Source organism: Callorhinchus milii, unplaced genomic scaffold, assembly GCF_018977255.1.
Source record: "Callorhinchus milii isolate IMCB2004 unplaced genomic scaffold, IMCB_Cmil_1.0 Scaffold6, whole genome shotgun sequence".
In the NCBI taxonomy this organism is placed as follows: Eukaryota; Metazoa; Chordata; class Chondrichthyes; order Chimaeriformes; family Callorhinchidae; genus Callorhinchus; species Callorhinchus milii.
In genome coordinates, this window is record NW_024704747.1 from 23,156,913 (window position 1) to 23,169,046 (window position 12,134).

Below are 12,134 nucleotides of genomic sequence, written 5' to 3' on the forward strand. Positions count from 1 at the left end.
GTTCTCCTACCGGAGAATGGTCATCACATAACTGAAGTGCTAATGTACAATGGTGAAGCCAAAGTAATACAATTTACATTTATTAGATTTACTACAGCGCCTTTCACATTGAGAGGACATCCCAAAGCGCTTGACACTGCTGGCTGGACACACAAACTGGGAGTGGGAGCTGAAGGGAGCCTGGTGAGGGAAAAGATGACAGATGCAAAATAAGATTTTTCAATAAAATTTTATTTGTTCCTTTTATGACAACCAAACGTGTACAATAGCATGATAGAATAAAAAAGTTTGGCCTTTCCTCTATAGATTGAGGTTAGTATCAGTAAAAAAATAAGTTGAAACCTTTCCTTTATCCACTTGATTATTATTGACAATAATATAGAAAATGGTTGATGTGTGGAAAGCTGGTAAAATGGTGACAATACTGATCAGTAAGTGAATATACTTAAACAAGGAATTGATCAAAAAGTTTTTTTGACCAACTTTAGAATATCTGTTCCTTTAATAGCACCAATTCAATAAAAATAAAAAACAGAAGGGAACACCAGTGAGTAACAGTGAACTTCAGGATATTTTAACATTTGCTTCAGTTTAGTCACCTAGGAGCATCAGTGATAACTACCTACAAACTTACACCTGTGGTTGAATCATCCTTGTATGATCTGTATTCAAGCACTCGGAGACGCTGCCCTGTGTGGAGGGAGCTATATAAGTGCAAGTTGTTGTTGTAACCCTGTGCATACTCAGCTTCCCAGTGTAGTGCATGGATCCTCCTGGGAGCATTAAAACCTATTGCAGTTTCTGTCCATTATGAGGTAGTTGAAACTGGGGAAGCTCCATCAGGTTATGACTTTCATCAAGTTGTGCTGGGTAAAGGAATCTTTGCTGATTTAACCCAGCGCTAAGCACCGTGTGCAAATGCTCACTTGTATCCTTATGTTTGGCAGAATTCTCTTGCTGCAGCTCTTCCATTTTGATATTTCTCACAATTTATTGTCTTAATTAAAAACTATAAATAATGATTGCAGGTTAATTCAGTCTTGATGGGGGTATCAAAACATATGCATGTAGATAGATGCAGTAAAGAGATGGATGAGTTCAGTGTCCGTTTTTTTTTAGTAGAACGGGAAACAATTGCATTGAAATAATCCTAAATATTACAAGAAGCAGACAGGGCCAATGTCAATGCCAAATTCCTGGTCCTCAGCACCGATATCCATGGGAGCAATGTCCACAAGAGGCAAATGAATAGTCTTCCGTGTTCTAAACTCAATGACTGTCTTGCCCCACTCTCCACTGTGCTTCTGCGAGGAGACAAGACAAAAAGTTATTTTGTTAGTTAAGTTCTTGAACTCATCATGTTAGCTGGTTGGATAGTGTTGATCATGTGGCAATTTATAATATAGTGCAAAACTAAAATAACTTCAATCTTATTCTTTTATACAAGAAATAATATTCTACTTCAAATTGACATTTTGTCATTCCCTCCACAGCTGGTTGAGAGAGATTGCGTAGGCAAATAGGCTACAAAATACACAATCACTGCACTTTAGAGTATATCCTGCGAAGCACTTTTAAACACTGACGACTATATCAAAAGCAAGGATTATTATTATATATTATTTTTTCCATCAATGGATCAGATTTGTGCAACTTACACTGCATCCATCTTCAAGGATCCCATACTTCAATTTGCTGTTTCCTTCAGCCTTGAGTTCAGAATCAGACCAGCTCATCAGCCTTAAAGCCTTCTTGACATTTCCAGCTTCAGCATCCAGGTATGCAATGCTATTCTTACAGTGGTATGTTATATTCTGGGAACCTCGAACGGAAAGCAGACGAAGGAATCCCATTTGGATTTCAGCAACGTCTTCATCCACGCCCTGGTCACCATAGCTGAACTGTGAAGACAGAGAAATAGTCTCTGAATGTGTTCAATTGCAATGAAAAGAGGTTTATAGATGTCAAGTACATTGCTTAGTGTTTCTCCTAGAAGTGCAATATTCTACAAACAGACAATTCTGACCTGTGATGTGTGAATTAACACAACAACAACAAGGATTATTCCTCACTCCCTTCATTTCGCTCCCTCCCTTCCCATTTTTGGATCTCTGCTGAAGACCATTTTTTTTCGACCGTGCCTTTGGTCACCTTCCCCCCCCTCCCCTTGGCTCGGTCCCGGGATCCATTACTGTAAAGCGCTCTGAGACGCCGTCCAGCGTGGAGGGCGTATATAAATCCAAGTTGTTGTTGTGGAATTAACACAAGTGCAAAATAGGAGCAGTCATGTTCTCTGCAACTGCTTGAAGAGATGGATATTACATACATACAATAATATACAAAATTACATCTGTGTAGCGCCTTTCACGACGGGAGGACATACCAAGGCGCTTGGTAAACCATCTTCAATGGTTGACTTAGAAATGTGAATTTCAACTTTTATGAAATCTGCTTTAGGAATTCAAATATTAGTGAATCAATCTCTTCTCAAATTAAAATAGATCCTGCTTTAAAGCCAGACAATTAAACCAATTCTGTTGTATTTTATTATGAAAGTGATCTAATGACACTCACATGAAAGCCGCCATCCATAGACTCTCCAAACCACACATGCTTCATCTCATGGCTGCCTCTGTTTGACCACCAGCTCTTACGTGGGATGTTCGCAGGGTTAGGGTGCATGCAGGTCTCCCCAGTCTCCATGTTGCAGTGCACCTTGATGGCGTCCAATTTACAGCCTTGGTTGGGATCAATCCAGTACTCTCCTGTGAAGACAAAGTGACATTTTACATCAAATTACAAACCAAAGTTTCAAATACCCCTGTAAATCTAAGGTCCAATCTGCGGATCAATAATAACAATACGTTCACATTTCAGTGTAAACAACTTAAGGAATAATTTACTCAACAAAGTAACTTACTTTGACAGTTTTTCTAACTACCTCACAGTGATCTCACTTTGAGCAACCTTTTGTTCAATATAACTGATTAAAAAATAAACACTTATAAATTATGATAACTTGAAATGAAATTAAGGTAAAGCAGATCAGATGGGATGAAGAGCCTTCTTCAACCGACCTAATCTAGTGAACTTTGCACTACAATAACCATTGTATAGATACCCTTGTGGAGTTCCTTCCAAAACAGTTCAGGACATGTAGGAGTTTGACTTGGCAATTGGAAGTTCAATGCAAAGAAAAGATGCAGGATTTTTGGGTTTGGAGTTGTGAGATATTTACTCTCATAGCCCCCAGAATTCACACTGGCCGAAAGAATGTAATGCAACTTACTAAGCACGATCAAGCATTTTAAAAATACTCATGATAAAATGTACATGGATTTAACCTGTGTTGAAAGCTGTGGTGAACGCAAACCAGAGTACTGAACCCAAAGCGAAGAAAATGGCAATCTTGTCCTCAAACATAAAACACAGCTTCCTTACCACTGTTAAATTCCGGGTGGCAGGATTTTAGGTCACGGCAACTTCGGGCTGGATTCTTCTGTGATCCGTCAGGGCTCACCATGGCATCTATCCGTCCGTTTAGTGATTTCAGGGTCGCTATTACCTCTGCATCCTGTTGCTTCTTGGCATCTCCGGGCTGGTCGTTGTAATACCCATATGGCACACCCTTCTCGCCAGAAGGCACTCCACTTATTGCCGCTCCACAGCAGGGCCCAGGAGGACCAGGTGACCCAGGGAAACCAGGGATACCTTTTTCACCATGAGGCCCCTGTTAAATTCAAACAATGTTCCCGTATAAAATGTATAATTTCTTGTTCGTTTCAACTCAACACAGGAGCAGGATTTGGGTGAATTGTTTACTTACAGGAGTGCCAGATTCACCTCGTGTACCCCTGGGACCGGGAGGACCCATGGCGCCAGGATACCCGCTGATGCCATCTTTACCAGGAGGACCAGTTTTACCTGAAGGACCCTGAGAAGAAAATATAATGGATTAAATTATATATTTGATCCACACTGTGATTTAAAAGATGAAAGAATAAGAAAAAAAGATATGTAGCGAAACATACATTTACATCCTCTGTCTACCAATATCCTTCATTCGATTGTTTCGAAATGTTTTTTTCAATGTTGGATTTAGCTTGTGTCCAATTTTGAGAATGTCAGTGTTTGGATTGATCAAGTTAATGTATGTGGTTTTCAGTTATGGTTTCATGCGAGACAACAGGATTTCCGATATAGATTCCATTATCTATCATATAGAGTTACATAAAGTAATATGTGGCAATAGAAACAGGCTCAACCAGTCCTCAATGTTGTTTTTACTGAGGAATTACTGTTTGTTTGAGAACACCCTGTCTGTCAAGAGTCTCACCGCGTATTTAACAAATAGCCAATTGAACAAAGAAAATTCTCAATGAAGGCAAGCTTGGGATGAATCATGTTCCGATTGTGCAGACAGTTTTACTTGAATTGATTCAAATCTATCAAACTCGGGAGGCAAATACAAACTGATAACCTTTGTATTGAATTCAATAGCAGAAGAGGAGTATGGTATATGACAGAGAGTTTTATTCATGCAGCTCTGTCTGCATTCTGCTTACTTTTTTCTTCCTCCGCCTCTTTAGAAATCCAAATCCATTTGAACTCAGCACATTGAGATGAGTGCTTCAACTAAGTCCTCATAAGTCATTTTGTCACAAAATAATATTGCGGAATTTCATTAATAAGGTTTCTGCATACATTTCTGGTGTATGTTTTGAACCAAAGTCTGCTGATTCCAATTTCCCTCAAATTCATGTGAGACTAGAATCAAGAACAAGAACTGTTAGTTGAGTATCATTGAATTAAATCGGAGAATTAAGAGGGAGTATATTTAGATGTAAATTGTCAGGGATTTTTGGAGTTCAGGATTGATTCTTAATTTTATGCATGCAAATGAAAACATTGCTTGCATTGTATTCAAATAATTTGAATGAAATTATTGAAAGTTATAAAAAGTTGTCCTTAGTAAGTGGCTTCTGCTTAATAACATTGAAAATAATCACTTGAAAAGTTGATAGGCAGTCTTGCAAATGTGATCATTAGACTCACTCTGGCACCTTGAGATCCAGGATTTCCAGGTTGACCTAATTCACCAAAGGAACCCTGGAGAGAAAAGAAAGATTCTCATGAAACAATACTACAGATGACACGTATTGATAAAGGAAACTAAGTCTTTGTTTTAAGGAAGTAGACTTGAAAAACAAACGTAGGCTGGTCAAAATAGGTTACTCTTAGATCAGATCACTACCCCACTGCACCCTTAACATTTTTATTCTCCAACTTTGCAGACTCCAATCTTGATTTTCACTCTCCAGACATGCTATCCTTCAGAATGTTCCACACGGCTGTCTCTCTTTCAGGAGAACAAACCGAATAACTGAGCATCGACTGGATCTGAGCTTCTGAAGTTACCCGCATGGAACGTTTTACGGCCTTTTGGTAAATAAAATCAATTCGTTTTCGCCTGAGGCATTCGTGTGCATAAGCACAGTTTCAGTTTAGGAGCATTTTGTTATATTATTCTCAGAGTATCTCTTTTCTTTATCCTGTTTTTCTCCTGATTTCTATTTCAAGGTAAAAAGTACTCACAGGTGGCCCTGGTAGACCTGGTCCACCAGGAATTCCACGGTGACCTTTGATGCCCATTCCCCCAGGCTGCCCTCTTTCACCCTTTGGTCCTGGATGACCTTGAGATCCCTAAAAGTGAATCAAACGTTATGTCACAGTAGTTGCAAAAGCATCATATGTTTAATGTTTAATCAGAATTTGATGTTCCAAAGTAAACCATCAACTCACTGGATGTCCTGAAGGCCCAGGTGAACCCGGACGACCATCCGAGCCTGAATTACCCTGGGAAGAAAAAAGAAGTTAAGAACATATAAATCTTTAAAGTATATTCCTAAAACAACAATTTTCCGTAAATTTAACCAGTACAGAGCAATTTTATCGATTTTACGTCCGTCATATCAATGTTTGCACTTTCTTAAGGACTGGAGGCACACTCTGATTATGCAATGCGCTCCATCTAAATTGAACCATTGAACTCCATTCACAGAGGATGGCTTTCAAAGCAATTCCAGATCAAAGTGCAAAATGATCACAAAGATAAGACCTTACTCAGCTATAAGATTTATTACAACAGTACACATCATGGAGTGGGTCGGGGGGGTAAAATTCCACCTGGATCTAGATTTTTTCATGCAGAATTTGTAAAATTGTTGAATTCAATCTGAATTTTGTATACTTTTTACGAAGGGTTTCAAAATCAGGGTGGTATCTACAAATCTGCCAAATAGTGAATGCTTGAAATGCTTAGAAAACAATAATAATAATCCTTGCATTATCATCAAGGATTATCATTATTATCAATGCCCTATCATGTCAGTGAGATGTCTCAAAGCGCTTCACAGAATATATTATAAAGTGGATTGATTGTGTATTTTGTGCGCGAAACAAATATAATAAATCTTTCTGTTTACATTTGTGATTAATCCGTTAAGTAAATTAAAAATAGCAATCGATTAAAAGCTAGACTCAGGTGGAATTTGTGATCCCAAGAGTAACAATGCAGTTCGCAGACTTACCGATTCCCCTTTGTTGCCTTGTTTGCCAGCTTGGCCAGTCTGACCTGGGGGACCAGGCATACCTGGAGCACCTTGGTGACCTGAAGTGCCAGGCTCACCTCGATTACCCTGCCCAATAAATAAAATCAAAAATGGATCAGAAAAGAAGCAATATAAATTATTGTACAATATAATGTGCAATTATATAGCGCCTTTCATGTGAGGAGGGCATCTCAAAATGCTTGACAAAGCTGGCTAGGCACCCAAGCTGGAGGTGGGAACTAAAAGGGGGTGGGTCAGGGAAATCTGACTGAAAGCGTAGTCAAAGAAGTAGGTCTTGAGTCAAGCCTTGAATGAGATGATGGAGGGAGGGAGGCAGAGGGATGCCAGGATGGAGTTCCAGAGAGTCGGGGCAGAATGGCTGAAAATCCACCTGCCAATGGTGGGGCAGATAGGCCAGGATCATGAAGCAGGATAGTGATCACTGAGCAAAAGGAGCGGCCAGATCGGTAGGATTGATGGTAAATTTAGATGCTAAATTTTTACATTTAATCAAAACACTATTTGGTTCTTACCTTAGGGCCTGGACCTCCATCACGCCCAGGAACACCATCAGCACCAGAGTTACCCTAAAGAAACAGTAAAGAAAAATAAATAAATTAACCTTATATTTCATATAGCAATTTCATAGAGTCTTGTGTAAAGTCTAGTGACTGCGTATTTATAGGTAAGGAACATACAGGAATATTTTGACTTAGCTGCAAAGTTGACTGGGTCAATGAACACTGAGATATATAGGACTACCAGTTCTGAATTGTCATGCTGAAAGTACTGATATTGATCTGCAGAATATTGACGTGCATCAATGAGTTCTCTCATTCACAGTTTAAATGGGAGTCAAAGAAGATTCAATCCACTTACATCTCTTCCACTCCCACCAGGGGGACCGCTAATACCAGGGAGTCCGATTGGGCCAGTAGATCCTCGTTCACCAGGACTACCGGGACTACCTAGTTTGCCAGGTTCGCCCTGAATAACACATCATTGCATGGACTTAAATAATAATAATCCTTGAATTTGATATAGTGCCATATCATATCTTTGAGACATCTTAAAGCGCTTCATAGAATACACTATAAAGTGAAATGACTGTATCGTGGGCGAAACGTGGCAGCCAATTGCGCTCAGCAAATAATTACTCTTCTGTTTCACTGTACGTTTTTCGTGCAAAGCAAAACAATTTTTTCTACTGGAACTCTTTGTGTTGAAAAAACATTGCAAACCCTCCAAGACAAGAAAAGTATTGAAACTGAATGAACTATAGTAAACTCTTGATAACGCGTCACTCCAAAGGAAAAGGACTTAGTGATGAGTTATCTGAAGGAGCACATTAGGCGCATGTTTAAATACATAAATAAATGCGGCATGATGACTTAAGTGGTAGTGACAAGTTAAGCTAGGGTTAAGTTATGAGGACTTTTGTAATCATGTTGTCTAAGGCCTAGAAATGTTGTAGAATATAAGTAAAAGCAGCGCACTGGAAAATGAGACATTAGGATTCTAAGGAACCGAATCATTTCAAAACCATTCACACGGGGGCCATTAGAAGTTAGATTGCCTCTTTCACCCATGAGAAAATATCAGGAAAACAGATATGAAAGAGACAGCAACTTCAATTATCAAAATACTGCAAACCACATTGCAGATAAGAGTTCAAGTAAGATCTATTATTAATAATTAGTATGTCTAGAAAAGGTAATAGGCTACAGAGAAGAAAACTATCTTATAAGCTGTTGAAGTTTGACTGAGACATAATTGGAAATTGAAGGTGTAATTCATCCTATTTGGGACTTGCTCTTGAATGTACAAGGTTCAGTTCAAACACACAAACACAGTTAACACATTGGTAATGAACAAAATGGTGCATTTTTGGAGGTACTGACACATTGATGATACATAGACGATACTCTAAGACAGGTTCATGATAGAAATTTAGTGACATAATAAATATCATAATGAAAGACTTTTTGTTAAATAATTAAAACCATTTACCTGTAAACCTTGCAGCCCTGGACTACCTTGGAGTCCCATTACACCTCTTGTTCCTGGCATACCTCTTGATCCAATCAGCCCCAATGGACCAACCATGCCAGAAGGACCCTTTCAATACAATTTGGAAAATAAGTTACTTAAATATTAATACTGGCAAGTAAAATCTGTCCAGTGGTTCAAGGGAAGTATATGACTAAAACAAAGCATGTATGTGAGCTTTGACCACCAACACTGAATAATAATCATCAACATCATGTAATCATAATACAGTTGATGTAGCACCTTTCACATCAGGTGGGTGTGTCAAAGTGTTTCACAGAACTTATTGTGAAGAGAAGTGGCTGTGTATTTTGTAGGTGAGCGCGTTAGGCGAGTTGTCTCACAAACAGCCATGTAGTGATTGTTTTTTTAAAAACACACATGCTTCACATAACTTTACTTTACTTACCACAAGCCCATCTTTACCAGGGGCACCTCTTTCACCAGGATCACCAGGCACACCTTTGATACCCTGTGACCCAGGACTACCATCCTTGCCAGTTTTGCCACTTGAACCAGGAAGACCAATTTTGCCAGATATGCCTGGAGGTCCAGGTGATCCTGTGGAACCCTATTCAAAAAACAACAATGAATGGCGGACAGTGTAAAGGATATCATTTTCAATGGGGTTGGACCAACAGCCAACGGCTAACCACGTTCAAACACCTTTATTATGTAATCCTTTTCATTGATGGTTAATTACATAATTAAAGGCAACAACTCTATGTACTTCAACATGGTTCACCCTTGAGTTATATCCAACCTCTGTGTTAGACACCGTCATTTATAACAATCAACATAAAATAATGCATGTGAACAAATTCTATTTATCGAGGACATCTGTTTACAAAATAGGATCAGTATAAGCATTGAAACAATGCTTATCTCCGGGTGCACACTATATTAGATAACATTTGATCTCAAATAAGAATAAACTAAAAATTATATTAGTCCCTTAGAGAGATCTCTATGAAGTGCAATGCTATAAATGAGCTAATCGATTTGAGTTTATTTTGAAACATATTCGCAAATTGGCTTAGAACTGCTCAGAAGATGGCAGTCGGTTAATTGTTAGGATTGCAAAATATAGACAAGGAAGAAGATATATGTGAACCTTGCAGAACAATAAGAGCTGAACAATGCTACAAGAATACATTTATAAAGGATAATGAACCAGGTAAGTGTTTTCCTTGGGTGGACATACATGTAAGTATGTAAGTTCTTACTTACTGATATGCCAGGAGGTCCAATTCTACCAGGTGAACCAGGAAAACCACCAGCGCCCTGAAGAAGAAATTTATCTTCATTTTCTACATAAAAAATCCTTACGTTGAATATAGTGCCGTAACATGAAATGATACAGTGCCTGAACATACGTTAAACCCCTGGCTTAATGGACATTAACCTCCGATACCTGGAATTTGAATCTGCCTGAAATTAAAAATAGTTTTCTTTAAATTTCTGTGGGCAGAAACTCCAGGTGTCCACCCCCATGTTGGTCTAGCTAGCCAGGATTTTAGTGTATAGCATGTTGTCTCAAAGCAATTCATTGGATTTTATTGTAAACTGTAATGACTGTATTTGTAGGCAAACACAGGAGTGAATTTTCTCACAGCAATATCCCACGGACAACCATGAAGTGAATGATCAATTGGATCTGGAGGACTATTGGCTGGAACACCAAGACAAATTCCCTTCTCTTTTGAACAATGTCCTCTGAAACAGGATTGGTAAGATCTGTTATAGAACAACAACTTGAATTTATATAGCGCCCTTCATGTAGGGTAGTGTCCTGGAGTACCTTATAGAAGCTATTAGGAATTGTTTCAGGAAGTTTTGATGACCTGAGAGCAGATTGTCATGAGCAACGGAAGATAGTGATAATATCAATACTCACAGGAGCACCCGAGGAGCCACGGCTGCCTTTTGGACCCGCTGATCCAGGAAGACCCTAGAGAAATGAATTTGGAAGTTAACAGAGATCACCGGTGATAACAATCCATTTTTCTTGAAAACTTAACCTTTTGTTATACAGTAGATGCTACTTATCCACATGGCAATTCAACAATTCAACAGGTAGAGATAAAAAGTGAGTCTGAGAAAGAGAGGCAGAAAGAGAAAGTCAGAGAGGGAGAAGGAGAGAGAGCGAACAAAGACAAAGAGATAATTCCATTTCTCTTTCTTTCACTCTCTGAAAGAAAAGATTTTGAGAGGGAGAGTTGGGGGGAGAGAGAGTGGCAGAGAGAGAAGGGCTGGCACGGTACAGTACCACAGTGACAGTTTAAGAAGAATACTTTAGGTAGCCTTGTAACCAATTTATATTTTGCATGATGATCAATTAGCCTCACTGCTTGCTTTTACCCAGTGGAGTGGATTCTGTTCAGTGCAGATAATTGGACTGGTTCTCTTCAGTGTGCATCATCATCATAATGACTGAATTCATGTTTAGTTCCTGTTGGATACAAGTTATTTTCCATCAGCTATTTCTGGGAATATTGGCTTACCATTTGACCAGGAGACCCGCTGGGGCCAGGAAGTCCTTGAGAGCCGGAATTACCTTTTGGACCAGAATTCCCAATTGAGCCTTTTGGGCCAGCCTGCCCATCAAGACCCTGGGTTGACAAAAAATTGTATTAGTTATGCAAATAACATCAACATTGCTTTCTTATCAAGACAAAAGATCACTGCTGTATAATTTATTGATGTTATCACTATATGTATTTTATTTTAACTAATCTTTCTAAGCTAAATTATAAGCAGATCAATTGTCCCGATGATGTGCAACCAACTACTGTTAATTGATTTTTTTCCTTTCATCAGGTTTTAAAAGGCTTAAAATAGAAAATAATAATCAAGATGATTTAAGCCTTGTAGATTAAAGAGTCTTGAAGCACTGCTGATGGCAATTGCGTACATTTAGTACCTGATAATGAGCACTGCATATTATAACACTAATACATAGAAGCTTAACTGATCACCTACCAGCAGTAAATTGAGATATTCAATGTAATTTTATTTCAAATGTGCTAACTTAACAAGCAGCAATGAAGAGCTTTGCTATGAATAAATCAGTGTGATGATCACAGTAAAAGTCAGGTAAAAAAAACACAAGATCATGGCTTTTTATCATGATCTGCTTTTTCTACTTTTTCAAACAGTTTATTTTATGGGACCAAAAACGTCCAACCAAAATGAAGGTGTGAAAAAGATGGACTTTTACAATGTCTCACAATTTCACAAACTGAATAGCATTTTCACAAATTAATCAATCACCTGCAGGAAGTACAAACGGATACTGGGAGTGGGACGACGTGTGTGGTTCAGAGTCATGGATTACTGAAGGTTTGAATTGACAAATAAAGAAGCTACTAACACACCCTTGATTTGGATCGAGTTATATTACAATAAATAATCCTTGCATTTGATATATTGCCTTATCACGTCATTGAGACATCTCAACGTGCTTCAGGGGAT

The 12,134-nt window shown here is 38.6% G+C and overlaps 1 protein-coding gene across 2 annotated transcripts in view; it reads right to left on the reverse strand.

Annotated features, from left to right (window-relative positions):
- Positions 1-213: 213 nt before the first annotated feature.
- Positions 214-12,134, reverse strand: part of LOC103176524 (collagen alpha-1(III) chain) — a 47,436-nt gene continuing 35,515 nt past the window's right edge. For both annotated transcript variants that reach the window (XM_042336148.1, XM_007890130.2), the window contains exons 36-51: positions 11,165-11,272; positions 10,558-10,611; positions 9,891-9,944; positions 9,070-9,231; positions 8,622-8,729; positions 7,491-7,598; positions 7,145-7,198; positions 6,591-6,698; positions 5,803-5,856; positions 5,596-5,703; positions 5,056-5,109; positions 3,827-3,934; positions 3,442-3,730; positions 2,575-2,765; positions 1,659-1,901; positions 214-1,304 (exon numbers count right to left, since the gene is read on the reverse strand). In XM_042336148.1, coding sequence (XP_042192082.1) covers positions 1,158-1,304; positions 1,659-1,901; positions 2,575-2,765; positions 3,442-3,730; positions 3,827-3,934; positions 5,056-5,109; positions 5,596-5,703; positions 5,803-5,856; positions 6,591-6,698; positions 7,145-7,198; positions 7,491-7,598; positions 8,622-8,729; positions 9,070-9,231; positions 9,891-9,944; positions 10,558-10,611; positions 11,165-11,272 — 1,950 coding nt within the window. In that variant the 3' untranslated portion in view covers positions 214-1,157. The remainder of the gene's footprint in view (positions 1,305-1,658; positions 1,902-2,574; positions 2,766-3,441; positions 3,731-3,826; positions 3,935-5,055; positions 5,110-5,595; positions 5,704-5,802; positions 5,857-6,590; positions 6,699-7,144; positions 7,199-7,490; positions 7,599-8,621; positions 8,730-9,069; positions 9,232-9,890; positions 9,945-10,557; positions 10,612-11,164; positions 11,273-12,134) is intronic.